Source organism: Globicephala melas, chromosome 4 (assembly GCF_963455315.2).
Source record: "Globicephala melas chromosome 4, mGloMel1.2, whole genome shotgun sequence".
Taxonomy (NCBI): Eukaryota; Metazoa; Chordata; class Mammalia; order Artiodactyla; family Delphinidae; genus Globicephala; species Globicephala melas.
In genome coordinates, this window is record NC_083317.1 from 136,609,565 (window position 1) to 136,626,782 (window position 17,218).

The window sequence follows — 17,218 nt, forward strand, 5'->3', positions numbered from 1 at the left end:
GGGCTGGCTTTTCACTGTGTTTGCCTCCTTCACCTGGGGTGTTAGCCACCTACATAATTTATATACTGCACGTAAGTCGGGGGACACATTCACCCCCATTACCGGGAGAAGGACTTGGTATTGAGCTGTCCCGCTACCCTGCCCCAGCTTAGGAGCATCTCACTGTCACGCCCAGGAGCACGTGGGCAGCGGTGGCACTGCCACGTTTTATGTGATTACTGTTTGCTCGTGGCCCCAGGTCATTCTGCTCTTCATGCGTTTTCAGCACCGACCTCAGGGTCCCACACGTGCAGCCTCAGCGCACGACTGTCCCCAGAGTAAAGGATCAGTCCTCTGGCATCACAGAGCACAGGGGCAGGGCGGCGTCCTTCTCTAGCCCCTGGAGGTGGACGTGCGTTTCTGAAGCCTTTCGTGTCTTTTACAGTTACAAGGTGCAGCACTCTTTAACCTTTGGCAATACTTTAAACTGGAAGATGCTTCTTAGAGGAATAGTGCGATTTGTTGTTTCTCTGAGCTTCTTCACACCAGGCTTGTCAACAAAGCTAGTATCCGTAATGGGTGTGTAAAACATTGCCAGTGAGAACAGGACAGGAAGGCACACTCATTCAGCTAATTGGGGGCTTCCAGAAGGAGCTCTGCCGGGCCCCCGGGTGAGTGCGGAGTCCACTGCGACTTCACCATTGGCAAGTTCCAGCCGCAAGCATCCTCTCCTCTAATCCCCACAGTATTATGAGCCCTCATAGTGTCTTTTATTCAGCTCAGTTTACAGGTAGGAAATTACGGCTCCATGATGTTTCATACCTTGTCCTAGATGACAAAGCTGAGGAACCCATGTAAATCTGTGCTCGTTCTGCGCCTACCCCAGCCCGGATGTGGATCTGTTTTGACCACCTTCGCCCGTAGGCTGTTGGGATGCGTGAGTCTGGCCTTAATGCTGCTGTTTTGTTCTCTTGCTTTCCTTCTGTTACTGCTCCTGTCCTGCCCACTTGTCTCATGACCAGGTTCATTTTGTTGCTTTTCCCCCCTGTCTGAATGGTGGCGGCACGGTTGGCCAGTTCTTTGATACTGACCTGTGACAACCACCATCCTTGCTGGGGGAAGTCCTTGCTTTGCGATGCCTCTCGTTGGCTCGGCTCAGAGCTGAAGAAGGTTACTGATGATGGTATGAACCTTTTCAGTATGCAAATTATGTAATGGTACAAATGACTTTCTATCAGTGTAATTGAGTTCTGAACTATTCATTTTTATCACTGCCTGTTCAATATGTCAAGCTGTAAAGTAGAATATTTAAATTTGCAGGAATGACTCAGATCTTGAAGAACAAATGTGAAAATACCGAATTCCTAAGTGGGAGCCGTGCCCCTGGGCTGTGCACTTCCTGAAGACAGGGGCTGTGTCCTGTAGGTCACCCTGCCCCCCATTTCTGCTCAGCGGCTGCCCACAGGACACCTTCCATGAATAATGAATGAAGGCATAAATGAACACCTGCTTTGGCCTTCAAACCTCACAGTGTTTACTGTAATTTTCTTAGAACAGTGGAAGTTGATAAATGCTGTGTGACTCACTTTAAGAATCTGGTGTACTTCTTAAGAGGCGTGTTGATTATGCTTTAGTTTAAGTATAACTAATAAAATATGGTGTTCTTCGAGTTATAGAAATAATCCAACCTATGTTAATTACTAAGGCAGCTAGTGATAAATACTATAAAGAAAAACAAGGCAGAATTTAAAGGAATGAACAATGATGGATTGGTATTTGTTATACAATATAGAATGGCCCTGTAAAAGAGATGAGTAATATTATCATGTGAAATATTTAAATACAAAAAGCTTATAATCAACAGGGTCCTACTGTATAGCACAGGGATCTCTACTTACTATTCTGTAATAACCTATATGGGAAAAGAATCTGAAAAAGAATAGATACATGTATATGTATAACTGAATCACTTAGCTGTTCACCTGAAGATAACACAACATTGTAAATCAGCTATACTCTGATATAAAATAAAAATTAAATTAAAAACGAAAACAAAAAGCTAGAGTCTACGGTTATGGCAAGGATCATAACTGTCCCCATTTGAGCCGTGAGAACTGAAGCTGGCCATCCCATTTTCATAGTGATTTTAGAGCCAAAAAGTTTACTTCAGACAGACCTTTCCCCAGCATTTTGGTGAGTAAAATAATTGGTCAGCTGTACCCTGTTCCTTTTTCTTAATTCAGGCGCAGCTCCTAAAATAAGCACATGCAATTTAGAACAAGAACTCAACGCTGAATTTTTTAAATCACTGATAGGCACGTTAAGACTACTTGTTTGAGTGATAGCATTAGTGGTGCATCAAAGAAATGCTGTTTTTTGATCCTCAACCTAAGCTTTAAACTGATTCAGATGGAGGCATCTTGGCTGAGGTGAGAAAGGCACGTAGGTGCTGGAGCTTTCCATAAGGTGACGCAGGAGGTTTTGTTAAAATGAAGGACAGATCGGATGTGCACACATATTTATTTGTAGCTTTTCACACTGAAACGAGCTCAGGTACTGGCTTGAGGTTCAAATTCGGTGTTGTGCAAGCCTAACCACCCGAGGAATATACTCATCACAGTCTGGTCTAAGCCCTTGTGTGGGGAGGTGTGACTGTATCATTTAACATGTACACACATGAACTTGAGTAGTGGGATGTCAGATGGAGGGACGAGTCGCCGCCTCCCGTCAGCCGCGTTGGGGGAAGAGCCTCGTGCCCGAGAGCGGACCCTCCTGTGTCCAGCTGTCTGTGTGACCTCCTGTCTGGATGTTTCCTCTGCAGATGATCCAGTCTCTCAAGGCGTTGATTGAAAATGCAGACGCTGTGTATGAAAAGATTGTACACTGTCAGAAAGCAGGTGAGTGAGAATTTGTTTCTTTTCTTTAAAATAAAGTTAGTAGTTTGCCCCTGAGCTATTTCATCTTTTTGATACTATATCAAGAAAACCAGATATAAAAAGTATTTCTTCATGGCTAAAGAAAATACTAATTCACTGGTTCTCAAACCTGGATAATAGACTCACCTGGGGGGAGCTTTTAAAATATATTGACATGGTCTGGGGTGTGGCTTAAACGTTCATAGCTGTTAAAGGTTCCCAAGCATTTCTAAGCCACAGCCCAGATTGAGACCCTCTGTGCTAAATCTCTTCCACCTCCGTGGGCACCAGTTACAGCCTCTTGAAATTGTCAATGCACTGGCATTTTCACATGCTGAGGAATTCATTCATTTCACAACCAAATGCTATACTAGATTACAAAATTCAGCTTACATAAACAACCGTCTCAGTAATTTTTAGCTGTGATAAAACCAAAGAGTCAAGTGTTCTGCGTTGTAATAAGAATAGGCAAAATGCAATTCTTTCAATTTTCAAATTTTGAGTGTCAATTTGGAAGGTTCTAATGTGGAGAATATTTGTAATTCATAAATAAGAGTATCTGTCCTTAATTTCTAGGGTTTTTGGTTTCTGTTCTTTCAAATCAAGAGGCCATAACTGTTACCTAGCCGTAAAAAAAAGGCATCTCTTACCTCAGAAATGAACTCGTTTAAAATAGATGAAAGGCAAAGATACATGCGACAATTTCTCTTTTGGTGTTTATTGAAGAATATGCACGTTAGTGACTAATCAAGAGACAAAAATCCTCATCTTGTTAGCAAAATATTATTAGCAAAGTCATCTTTCTACTTCTAGCCCTCTCTGGGACACTTACGACCACAATTAAAGCAAGTTACGTCAAATACCACTTTTTATCATGTCACTACCCTATACAAAAATCATTGAGTAGCTGACCAAGTCTAAACTTCTAACTTCCTATGCAAAGTCATTGCCAACTGGCCCACCCACTTTGCCAATGTTATATTAAAAAGTATGAATTAAGTCATCTGTTCATTTATTTAATAAATATGTTTTGAACTTGTACTATGCGTAAGATACTTGTAAGAGCTGTTACATACCAAAATATTTAAAACAATAAGCAAGATTGGTTTTTGTCTTCTAGAACCTTCAAATCAAACAGGACGTATGGAAGTAACCACGCACAGTCAGACGCATTGAGTACTTACTGTGTGTGACTCAGGAGCCTGAACTCGGCCTGTGAGGCAGTGGGGAACCCCTGGTTTTTTAGTGGAAGGGGAGAGAAGCTGAGCTTTCAGGTGACCATCATAATAGCTGTGTGCAGAGGACTGTTGTGGGCAGGACCCACTGGAGGTTGTCGGGAACAGTGAGGAAGATGTGAGGTTGTTCGTCCAGCCGGGCTTTGGGCTGCCCCGCCTCCTCTGCCATCCCCTGTGTGTTTCCACTTAGATTTCCACAAGGTAGGACCTCCGTCTCCCTCCTCTCTGCCAGTCTTTCCTTGTCTTCTTCTCATCTCATTAGTCTCCCAGGGGCTTTCCTGATTCCGGGATGTGTGTTCCAGACCCATTCCATTCAGCCCTTCAGACGTGTATCTGGTTCAGCCGATCAAGCCTCTTTGGTCACTGTGCCTTTTATTAACGTGTCCCATCTTCCAAACGGGACAGTGACCTCCCGTGAACCAGGCTTGCATGCTGAGTGACTCTCTGTTTTACCCGTGACATCTGTTCTAACATCTGCACAGCGGAGTCGCTCAGATACTAACTGGCTAAATGTGATTTGACTTTTATGAAGTATTCGATTCTATTAAATGCATGTATTGCTATGAGAATTGTGGACCGTTAGAATCTGAAACCACGGTTTATCGGAAAGAAAGAACTGGCTATTCATTTAACAATTTGAGTTATTGGCAATTCTTTGCAACTTCCTTGCCTTATGAAATTTGATAATGTCTAGCATCATGCAGCTTCGTGTTGTTTTTCTGTTCGATTTCAGTAAGGGATATATTTGCTTGTATTTGAAAAGCTAAAGAGTCTTGTCTGTTAAGGGTTTTGCTTGGGGAGGTAGGAGTGGGGATAACCGCTGTGTAATGGTCTGAGTTGCTTCGGGTTGAAAGCCCTTCAGAAGCACATAACGATCACGTCCCGGTTTCATAATTACTGCCGACCGCCTACACAGCCCTTCTGTTGTCCAAGTGCTTATTTTAGAGTCTCTTGATCTTTGTTTCTTACGTTTACAGTTATCGTAAGGCATATCGTTCTTAGTCATCTGAAGAGCTGCTCATTTGTGTTGGGCTCAATAGCATTTGCGTAAGATTTTACTTTTGGTGAGTAATTGTTCTGCTTGCAGATCTTTAATCTTGCAATTACAAAGTGAAGGTATAGGTCACCAAAGTGCTGGAAGAGAGGATTATTTTAGAAGTATTCCACACTTTTAAACACAAACCTATATTCTTATTAGGCAAACCTTCACGTAAATAACTGAAAATAAGGAGTTACACACTACCCGCCTCCAGTCCCGTGTTGAAAAGTGCACCCAGTTGGGACAGGTTCAGACTCCCCGCTGTGTAACTGATTTTTTGGAGCTAGAAATGAGTCTGCTGAGGCCGTTATTGGGAGGAGAGACTGAGGCCGGTGAGGAACGCCGGTAAGTGAAGACCCACAGCCAAGGTGGGCCAGGAAGCTGCTCGCGCAGCAGACAGGGACCCAAAGGGACCAGGAAGGGAGGTGAGAGCAGCCAGGTGAGGGGCAGTTGGGGCAGGCTGTGTAGCCCACTCTTTTAAGACGAGAATATGCCAGCACAGAAGTTTGGTGGGTTAAAGGGAAATCTTAATAAGAAAACCACGTTCCTAGGAATATGGAAGATCCAGTGAAGAGGCGGAGAGAAAGATGCTAAAAGATGAGCCCAGGATAAAGGATGCAGGAAGTGAGGGGGGCAGGAATCAAGCGTGGCTGTGAAACACTTGACCTCGGAAAGGGAGAGCCGTGGCGTGTGGACGCATCCTGGGGTGGAGGAGTGTTTTCCACTGAGAAGGGGGGGACGCTGGCTCTTGGGTGCGGTGGAAGCGGGGACGGGAAGGGCAGGATGTGGAGCATTTGCTCAGAGCCAGAGGCCAGTGGTGCCAGTGACAGGGACGGACTGAATGTTGGGATCGCGGGGAGGGGTGTGGGACGAGTGGATCTGGGCTGCCATGCGAGTGAGAAAGACAGAGAAGTGGTGGATGGTACGGCCGTGCGGGAACGGGTCTGTGTGCAGTAACGAGCACACGTCCTACTGGGTCTAAAAGATGCTTGTTCTCCCAGGAAGTATCCAAGTGGGTGATGGAAAGGAACACACACGGGGGCGGAGGCAGGGCTGGAATCTCCAGAGGGAGAAGCATTGTTAAAGTTCATACAAGTTCTTTTCCAAAAGTTTATAAAAGCTGATAAAAGATTAGCCGGATTCTTTCAGGGGAAACATCTTTTCCACTTTCTGATGTCTAGCTCTTTCTCTCCTTCAGTGGCCCCAAAACGGCAGCCTGTGTTTGAATTTTAGTTAGTCACTGAATCGATCTGTTCCGTAAAGAATAGGAAGATGATCTAGGAGGTAGTCCAGACTGCTTTGCTTCGGTGCATTGGATGTTTTCATCAGGTGAATTTAAATGGAAAAGCATTTGTTCTCTGGGAAGAAAAAAAGAAATCAATGACTTATTTCCTGCCAGTAGCGTACTTCCTGTCCAAGATGGTGCATTAACATGCATTTAATGTCCACTCCTTTCTGAGCCTCATTAAAATGACAGTAGGGTTTTTTTTTTTTTAATAAAAAACTTACAAGGACAAAGAAAATGGGAGCAGCAAAATTTTGGAAACAGGAAAAGGAAAGTCGACTTAGCTGACTCAAGAAAGCTGAGCCTGAAGCGGGTGGGAATGGGGGCACAGTCTGACTTCGTGGAGACCCCAGCAGGCTGGGACCCGGTGGCAGCAGATGCCGCTGGGGGTCGAGGTAGAGGTGGGAATAAAAGGGGAGAGCTGTCCGAAAGCTGGATTCAGGAGCAGCTAGGTCCCAGACGGCCGAGAGTCCTGACGGTGGGGAGCTTGAAAATAGCCAAATTCTCATCCTTCATCTGGGCAGTTTAACAAGTAATGCTTGGGGAAGAAAATCTAAACAGTATATGCCTGTTACTTAGCAATAGGGGCATAGATACTCAAAAATGAAACAAACTCAGCTAAAGGGGTTGAATGTTAACTGCTTCTGGAGAGGGGGGATTGGTGACAACTCTTTATCTTTAAACTAGGTGTATGCATCCTTCTGCCAAACATTAAATCACTGCTAAATTTAAACTTAATTTAATTTACTAAGTTTAAGAAAGAGGAAGGAAGGGATGGAGCGGTGGAAGCTGCGACGGGAATCCTTGACCTGCGTGGTCCTGGAGGAGGCGTGGCCACGCCCACCAGGCTTGGGGCCAGGTGGGTGAGGCAGGTGCTTGCCGCCCAGGACCCCTGCCACCCTGGCTTTCTGGGCAGCCCAGGTGCAGAGGTGGTGTCTGCACCCAGTGGGCGAGAGCCTGGCTCCTCTTCTGGCAGGAGAGTCGGGTCCCTGCTCTTTCCAAGTAGAAGTAGAAGCTTCTATTCTGAAAGCTCTGAGGGGCTCCCATGCGTGGCAGGGGTGCATCATTACAGAGTAAAGTGGGGTGGAAGGCAGCTTTCGAAATAACAAAAGCTTTAATTGCCCTTCATTTTAATCTGCTTACTGGAAATTTTTCTGTAATGGATGCTACACATCTCTGCTTTCTTAAATTGGGCTGCCAAAAGTAATTTGAACTTGCGATGACCCAGGGTGGTTATTTGCCGTGGTTAATGCAGCGATGCCCCCAGGAGCCTTAAGTTTTCAGGGCCCTTACGCTGTGCACTGGGGCTTCCTGTTCAGATCCCATCCCAGGAGTCATAGTTTAGTTCCATCTCCTCTCCTTCGGCTTTCACTCCCTACTTCTCCTACAGTTCGTGCTGCATTTCCCACCGCCTGTTTGTACATGACTCTTTTGTTCTCTTTCTGATTTGCTGCTTCTGGTCTGCCGGCCTTTCCCCTGGGACCAAGCTTGATAGATTTATCTTACCTCAAAGCAGAGAGAGCCTGACGCGTCCGTGTGAGGAGAACAAGCAGGATGCCAGGCAGACCTACATGACATTGCTCAGTGGCCTCTGTTGTTTTGCAAACTCCTGGGATTGCAGTGTGTTCTTAGCAGGGAAGGTTTCCGGATAAGTAACCTGTCACCATCCATCAATTGCTTTGCTCACATCATTGTCTGGCTCAACACAGCAAACGTAAAATCATCTGTACGAGTCATTCTGAAAAACACTTCACAGTGTTCCGTTAACAATGTTTGCAAAAGGAAGCTTTTGTCTTCGCTTATGTCAGGCTGTTTCTCAGCCCCAATTTACAGAAGTAAGAGGTTCTTCCCTAGGGATCCAGCACAGGCTCCTGGGCCCCCTGTACCATGTCTTGCTGTGTGGTATTACGTTAGTCACTCGACTTCTCTCTGGCTCATTTTCCTCCTTCTAAGTGACAGTGAGTTGTATGCGTCCCCGATAGCCCCACGGGTTCGAGAATACAGTGACCTCAGATCAGTTGCCTAAGCAGCAATTTTGGAATGGCCTGATCACAGTCACCTAAAAAGAGAAGATCAAATAAGTCATCCCATGCGATGGCACGGGTGCATGAGTTGCATGCAGCCTGTCAGCGTGTGTTTCAAGGGGGAGAGTCAATGCCTCACTTTGAAGGTGAAGAGTGACCTCTCTGAAGGTGAGACACGTGAACCCTTAACTCCTTTGGGACCCTCGGCCTCTTTCCTCTTCTAAGAATCACCAGGTGCTCTCCCGGGCACTTTAATTAACTAACAGTGAAGCCACAGAAGCCAGGAAGTAGCAAGGTCATTGTCGGTGGGCCAGCCTGCCCCCCGCCCCATCCTTCTTAATTCCCTCAAAAGGAACCTTTGCTGATGGTAAGGGAGGGTAGAGGGATGATCACAAAAGTGACAACTAGGCCAACTCAGGCAGGAAGGCTAAACAAGCAGGCAGTCTGTAGGAACCAGCTGTCTCACCGCACCCCACCGTCTCAGGTGCCCATTACCCCATCCTGCCTTCAGACGACCACATAGCTGTCATCGCAGCAGGATTTCCTACAAGTGTGGTCAGAGTCTCTTAGGGACACTTGTGTAAAGTGCAGTTTCTTTGCTTCGCTCCCCAGTATTGAATCCTGGAGGTTGGGGCCCAGGAATTTGCATTTGAACGAGAAGCTCTCTTTAGAGGATGGAGCAGAGAAGTCCCTCCTGGGTTCATGCTCACCTCTGAGCCTCTCCCCACCCCTGCCCGCCCTGCAAAGGGTGACCGCTCCGTGCCTGCCTGCCGGATTGATGAGAGCGATTCCTTCTTCCCAGCACGGCTTTCACTGGTGACATTTCCCAGTGCCAGGAGTGAAGGGGAGGCAGATGGGCAGATGTGTGACCTCCCTGGGTATCTGTCCTGTGCGCAGATCCCAAAGCTGTGCTTTCTTGTCACTTCTTCCTCTGCCTCCTCCTTCCCTGTAAACCCAGAGTCTCTGAACGCATCACTTTTCATCTTAATGGCAACTCGCAGGCTTCCTGGTGGCACAGTGGTTGGGAGTCGGCCTGCCAAAGCAGGGGACACAGGTTCAAGCCCTGGTCCGGGAAGATCCCACATGCCGTGGAGCAACTAAGCCCGTGCGCCACAACTACTGAGCCTGTACTCTAGAGCCCGTGAGCCACAACTCTTGAGCCCACATGCCACAACTACTGCAGCCCGTGTGCCTAGAACCCGTGCTCTGCAGCAAGAGAAGCCACTGCGATGAGAAGCCCATGCACTGCAATGAAGAGTAGCCCCTGCTTGCCGCAACTAGAGAAAGCCCGTTCGCAGCAATGAAGACCCAATGCAGCCAAAAATAAACAAACAAACAAACAAACAAATAAATAAATGGCAACTCTCAGCAGCTCAGCAGATTATCTTCTGGGGAGGGGTCAGGCTTCCTTCAACTCTGGCACTCCCATAAAAATCATTTTTGTTATTATTCCATTATACTTGTTCATTAAATTTGAGAAAAACCACAAGTCAAGTAAAGTCCACAGTAAATTAAATCATCTTTCTCAAATACCAGAAGGTTTTATACACACACAAACACACACACACACACACACACACACACACACACATCTGATTAGGTATTCTTGGATTTAAAATGAAGTAAATAGCCTAGATGGTCTCTAAGGCTTTTTCTGTCTTTCAAATTCTGTGGTCTACAAATCATATGACATGATATGATACATGAGATATAATATAATATAAATAAGGGACTGTAGTGGGTAAAGTGAACAAATGCATTCTAAGAATGTTTTAACAATATTTAGCGGTAAATCTTCTAAGAATAAGGAATTTGAAACAATTTTAATTAACCTGTATTCTTTCATTATAGGTCAGTGCCTTGTCAAAAACATGTCATTACGCGTGTTAACACAGTAAAGGAAAAATGCAGTCGCGCATCTGTGGAATGTGTTTAGTGCTGTACTAAGTATTTATTAGAGGTGCAAAAACTAATGCACGGTCTCTGCTACCATTTAAAGTTATAAAACACAACCAAGCCAGTAGATGAGGCAACGGGTATAAGTGGAATCTGAGAGAGGGAGCAGGCCAGGGGTTTTGTTGACAGGGAGGGGGTAGGGCTTGGACTAGGGGCTTGAGAGAGGCATGTACGGTCCGTGTGAGGAGAGCGGAGGGACGGGGCTTTTCTGGTGGGCCAGAGGGGAGAGGCTTCATCATCCAGATGTGCTTTCCATGCCCATGACGTATGTTGTCCTGTCCGAAGGGAAATGTTTGCTTTGGGAAGCAGCAGAAATTAGGGTTGGAAGTAGAGGTTGGGTTCTATGGCGGGAGCCTTTTAATTCAAGGATAAAGTGTTTGGCGTTGACTTCTAAGGCCAACATTGCCCAAAGCCTGATTGGAGGAACGCTAGTCATATGCTCCTGGGGCAAAGGGTTTCATCACCAAATCTTCATAACACAACGTATTCCCCTTTGGAGATTCTTAGGACACATCAGCATGCTACATGTTCCCTAGTTCAACTCAGCATTTCCCAAACCAAATGTATCTGGTTGTAAAGCCCTTCTTTCAAGCTCTGTCTGCCAATGTCTTGAACACTTCTGGAATCTGCCGTAGGCCGTGGGGTCATGAAATAGTTTGGGACAGGCCTGGGGACTCACTGACTGACCCATCTCTCTCCTGTGCCCTCCGTGTTCCAATACTCCACACAGCACTGGAATGTGGGGGCCTGAGCTACTGGGATAGAGGGGAGGTGATTGTGAAGGTCTGGTTCAGGCGTGCTGGGCCTGGGATCACATAGGGTGGCTGTCCTGGTCCAGTCGGGCTGCTATAACAAAGTGTCACAGACCAGAGGGCTTAAAACTACAGAGACTTAGCTCTCACAGCTCGGGAGGCTGGCGCGTCCAGGATCGCGAGGTGAGGGCCCGTTTCCTGGTTCGGGGCTGGTACTTCCTTGCAGGGTCCTCACATGGTGGAAGGGGTAGAGCTTTAAAAGAGCACTAATCCCGTTCATGAGGGCTCCATACTCCTGACCCAAGCACCTCCCAAAGGCCGCACCTCCTAACACCATCCCTTTGGGAATGAGGGTTGCAACATATAGATTGGGGTCGGGCAGGGGGACACAAAACAGACCATAGCAGAGGGTCAAATGGAAATAGCTAGCACATCGTTGAAGCAACTGCAGTAAAACTTGGGGTGGAGTGGCGTCTACAGATAGAATTAGTATCATCCAAACGGAGGAGTTATTTGAATGGGTGAGTTCTTGGTTTTTTTTTTTTAATTGATTTTTATTGGAGTATAGTTGCTTTACGATGTTGTATTACTTTCTGCTGGGCAGCAAAGTGAAGCAGCTATACGTATACATACATCCCCTCTTTTTTTGGATTTCCTTCCCGTTTAGGTCACCACAGAACATTGAGTAGAGTTCCCTGTGCTATGGATGAGTTCTTTAACGAAGAAAGGGTTGGGAGGATATCTAGGCAATCCCAGGATATGATTACGAGTTTGTATTAATAATTCAGACCTGAATGTTTTACTTCAACTTCAAACCTTAAAAACAAGCCGGCACATCTGAGCTCCTGCCCTGCTCTACTTTTTTTTTTTTTTTCCTATAGCAGTCATTACCTTCCAACCACAGTATCATTTGCTTACGTCCCTGGGTTATTGTGTGTCTCCTTCCAACTAGAATGTAAACTCCCTGAGAGCAGGGAGCTTTGTAATTCATATCGTCTCCCACCGACGCCAAGAGCAGCGCCTTGCCAAAGCTGGCACTCAGTAAATACTGGTGGAATTGAATTGAACGTGGAATGCTACGGTTATTCGTCCATTTGTTTCTTCACAGACGTTTATCAGGGTCCTACTCTCAGTCTGAGGGAGGCTGGGGACCTCACTTCCCCGCCCCAGGGCTCCAGGCCGAGCGCAGGAGAGGCGCAAGAGGAATCCTCACTGCACAGGGGACTTGGTCCTCTGGTGAGAGGGCAGCACAGCCCGTGACTGACCCATCGGGTCAGCACGGAACCAGAGTTTTGGAGCTTCAGTTGAGTCAGGAAAGTGGTTTGGGAGCAAGGCTGGTGGGGCGGGAATTCCAGGTGGGAGAGGAGCCCCCGCAGGGACAGCCAGGCGCAGGCCAGCAGTGGCCGCGGCACAGACGGGAGATAGCACAGACCCAGAAGCTGCAGCAAAACATTCAAACACACACACACACACACACACACACACACACAGCCCTCTGATGGATTAGACTGCGTGCAAAGAATTCTGTGTGCCAAAAAGGATCAGAAGCAAAGCTGCAACAACAATGAGAAACTAAGAAAAAAATGTTAGCAATACTTATTAGGAAAGGCTGATATCCCTAATAACACAAGGAGTTCCTAAAATCAGTCTGAAAAAGGCCAACAACCCTCATGTTTGTATTCTTTGCAAAGAATATGAACACAGTTCACAACAAGGGAAATTCAAAAGACTCTAAAATGAAAGGATGTCCAGACTCACCCATAAACGATGCAAACCTGCTACAGGTAGAGGGACAGTTATGAATGCAGAGTCTAAACTCTGGCCTTCTCAAAGCTGAAGTCGAGTCATGGGAGACAGAAAATAAAAAAGCAAGTAAATACAACACTCACTGTGTCCGACAGTGGTGAGTTTTTTGGAATCAGTGAGGCAGAGAGGGGGACAGGGCGGGGGCAGGGGTGGGCAGTGGCTCTTTTCAATAAAGTGCTTAGCCAGGACCTCAGGTAACCGGTGACATCTATGCAGGCATGATTGGAGGCAGAGAGCAAGCTTATCAGATATCTGGAAGGAGATTATTTCAGGAAGACGGGCCACCTGGCTACAGTGTTGGGAGCAAGGGGCCGGGAGGGCAGGAGCCAGGTGACAACGGGCCAGGCTGTTGCGAGGACGCCAGCTCTCCTCTCAGAGAGATGGAAGCTCTTCCTGAGGGTCTGAGCAGAAGAGTGGCTGCATCCGATAAGCAGGGGGTAAGGGGTGGGGACGAAAGCAGGTGCTGGAGGACCACCCAGGAGGCTTTTGCAACCATCCAGGCCACTGAACGGCTTGATCTGGGGGGATCTGGGCGGTGGTGACGGCTATCAGGATTTATTCACGGATTGGACGTGGGGCAGGAGGAAAGAAGGCAGGACTGCAGGATTCTTGGTTGGGTTCTCTTTACCAAGATGGAGAGGACTGTGGGGAGAGGGTTTGAGACGGAAAATCAGAGGTTTGGATGTAGATGTGTTAAGTTTGGTCTGCCTGGTTGACTTCCAAGTCTAAAGTTCAGAGAGAGGTCCAGACTGGAGGCAATGAATTTGGAAGCCATGGGCACGAAAGAGGTCTTTCAAGCTTGGAGACCGAGCTCTTCTAAGCAGTGACAATGAATAGAGAAGACGGAGCCCTGGGCTTTCACCGTTTGGACATTGGGGAGACACAGGAGAGTGACCCCAGAGGTTAGGGTGCAGCCAGACGGGTAGGAGGAGGTTGCTGTGATCTCCTGGAGAATGAGGTGTTTCAAGGAGATGCCACTTTTCACGCATCAGATCCAAACGTTCATATCAAAGACCCCAGAGTTCCGTCACACACAGATCATGACTGATGGGTGGGCTTATAGGGGAAACTGGGAACTGTCACATTATGTGTTAGGGGGTATAAATTGGGTCCACACCTAGGGAAGGCCACATGGCAGTAAATTTTGGAATTACGAATCATGTACACTTTGAACCAGTAATTCCTTTTTTTTTTAGAGTTTATTCTAAAGATTTGATCACATATTTGGGGAATTACATGTGTATAGAGTTTTCTTTATAACACTGAGAACAGCCTAGATGTTACATCTAAGTGTTTAATAGGAGGGTCCTTGTCAAATATGTTATGATAGATCCATATGATGGGACATTATGCTACCCCTTCAAAAAGAATAAAGAAATATGTATGTGTATATATTCACCTGCACAGACACACAGACTACATATATATACCTATATAAGGAAGATCTTATATACACATAAAGATAAAACAACATATGTATGTGTGTGTGTGTGTGTGTGTGTATACATAGTTTAAAAAGGCAAGGCAAACAGTGTGTGCTATTTGCTCATGTGTTTTTTTTTAATTAATTTATTATTTATCTTTGGCTGTGTTGCTATGTGCTGGCTTTCTCTAGTTGCAGCGAGCTGGGGCTACTCCTCGTTGCGGTGCACGGGCTTCTCATTGCAGTGGCTTCTCTTATTGCAGAGCGTGGGCTCTAGAGCGCAGGCTCAGTAGTGGTGGCGCACGGGCTTAGTTGCTCCGCAGCATGTGGGATCTTCGCGGACCAGGGCTCGAACCCATATCCCCTTCCTTGGCAGGCAGATTCTTAACCTCTGTGCCACCAGGGAAGTCCCTGCTCATGTGTTTTAAAAGGTGAGGCAGGAGGCTAGAGCCTTGAGAGATGCTGAGGGCACCGCTCTCTCAGGGAGGGGGTAACCGCGGTTGCCCAGTGGGAGGGGCCAAGGAGGCTGGGTGATGGGGAGGGAAAGGTCGTTCTCCGTATACCAGTCTATACTTTTTAAATGTTGAGCCATGCGACTATATTATCTGTTCAAAAATTAAAATAAGAGGCGTAAAAAGAAAGGGAGAGGTGGACAGGGTTGCGTCCCGAGGGCCTCGTGTGTTTGGGTGATCGTGCCCACCTGGTAGAGGGGAAAGGACTGACTTCCGAGGGCCATCCAGACAAACGTGTCCTCCGTGTGAAAAGCTCATCTTTAAGTATAATTGGGGTGAAGAGGCCGTTTTGTTTCTCAACACAGTGGAGTGAGGAGGGTCTGCTGTTTGTTCCTCGTCTGATCCCAGCCCAGGTGAGTCCCGTGGCCCGTGTTTAGAAGGGTGGCATGGTCACTGGATTCCACAGAGGACGCGAGGGATGCCCCTCCGTCTCACCCGGATTCCCCAGGTGGAGCGCTGGCGGAGGAAGGCACGCCCCCCTCGCGCAGTCCATTCACGAAGCATAATGCTGTGGGCGTGGCATCCTTCTGGGTTTTAAGGGTATATTTAAGAGACCTGGTTTATCTATTGCACCTCAGATAGATAAATGGAATGGGATTAAACAGCTCAAAATCCATCTGAAAATAATTCGGCTTTTGCTAATGCCAAGATTGTTTGGGAAGAAGGCCTAGAGAGACTACCAACTGGAACTATATGAAACGTCATGAGGCATTTCTGCGTCTCCATGGAGATTATGGCGTCAGCGCCCACGTGCTGGAGGCACACCCGAACTTCAGACCCCTAGGGTTTGGGGGGCAGAGCGTATAGTTTACAAAGCCTGTATATTTTAACACGTTCTATATATACGTTCGTTGGAAAAAATGATCCATATTTTGTTCTCAAGGGACTTTGATGTTGGGACATGAGACCATATTATTTTGAGGTACTTGTAAAACTTGACAAATTGACCTCTTGAGTGAGATCCCAGGTTGACTTGTGTTATATGGAATTCCATCTTTCAGGAAATAGCTCACTGTACCTAACTTGGGAAATCTGAAATAAATTAAAATTATAAATATATATTTCTTTTGTCACCATTTGAAATATTCTACCCTATGATTTTGGTTTCTATTTTCAACACACATAGAAATATTTTTGCACTGGGTATGTTTGTGATAAAAGCGTTTTTTAGGATAGCTAAGTAAATTTGCAGTTGAAAAAGTAATCTTTAGGTATATAAATTTAAGATCAATATGTCTCTTATGGAGTATTTTTTAAAATTATACTTGCTTCTGAAAATTTTGAGCCGTGTGCTACATGGTACATTTTCGATTCGAATCATTTAGATTGGTATAGAAAATCCCACCTAGAATGTTTGAAAGGTCACCTGCTTCATGTTTGGCATGAATAAATGCCGTTTGTTTCCATCAAAGAGGAAATGCTGCCATGTTTCTGACTGAGCCCCCCTTCCCTTCAAGGCAAAGCCTCTTCTTCATATCTTAGTATTGTACGTATCATGTATTTTAAAATTTTTATTTTATTTTTATGGCTGTTTGGTTTTCATCTAGGTTTATCTGTGATGGAAGGCGGGAAACTTTATAGGACTGGAAATTTCTCTTTACTACATTCCATTATATGCAGTTGCACTAATGTTCTTAGCTAATGTAATTACGTATCATCTTTACACTTCTTTATTAATTTTTTTTAAAACATGATAATCTGTCAGCACTACATTCCATCTTTTGTCATTAAGCTTTAAGCCCCTCAAAAACAAACCTTTAAAATACTTAAGTTACAGTGTTTTGAAACAATAATTGGAAAATTATGTGAAACAAGCACCTCCCTCTATAAAAAATCTGAGCTGTTTAAATTTTTGAGAGATGACATGGAAAGAAGCAATAAATTTCTAAAACATTGTTCTTTACATAAAAATCAAATAATATACTTTTGTGTGGCCATACCAATTTTTAAAATTTAACCCTGTGGCTATAAGTGGAAAGGTCCACCGTGGGCCCAGGGCCTGGCCTTGTGTTTTGTTTGTGTGGCCTGTGCCTCTGTTCCCTTTAGAGCAGAATGAACTACACTCTCGCAGGAATCACTGACTATGGCCTTTCCATTTGTCCTTCCTCTGCTGTTTGATGACCTACTGTTTATTTCCCTGGTTCTCAAGTTCACTACCAGAAAGGAATTTGAGCATTGCAGAAGAAAATGGTATACATTCTTCTGGTTAACATTCCAGAAGAAAAATAACCCACAGCTCTTTTCTAGAAACACAAACTTGGGGTCACGGAGTTGGAGGAACCTAATTGTAGG

At 45.8% G+C, this 17,218-nt stretch overlaps 1 protein-coding gene across 1 annotated transcript in view; it reads left to right on the top strand.

The window, feature by feature from the left end:
- The window catches only part of PLCL2 (phospholipase C like 2), a 194,470-nt gene that overhangs the window by 138,526 nt on the left and 38,726 nt on the right, over nucleotides 1-17,218 (top strand). The window contains exon 4 of the mRNA XM_030876358.3: nucleotides 2,801-2,876. Coding sequence (XP_030732218.1) covers nucleotides 2,801-2,876 — 76 coding nt within the window. The remainder of the gene's footprint in view (nucleotides 1-2,800; nucleotides 2,877-17,218) is intronic.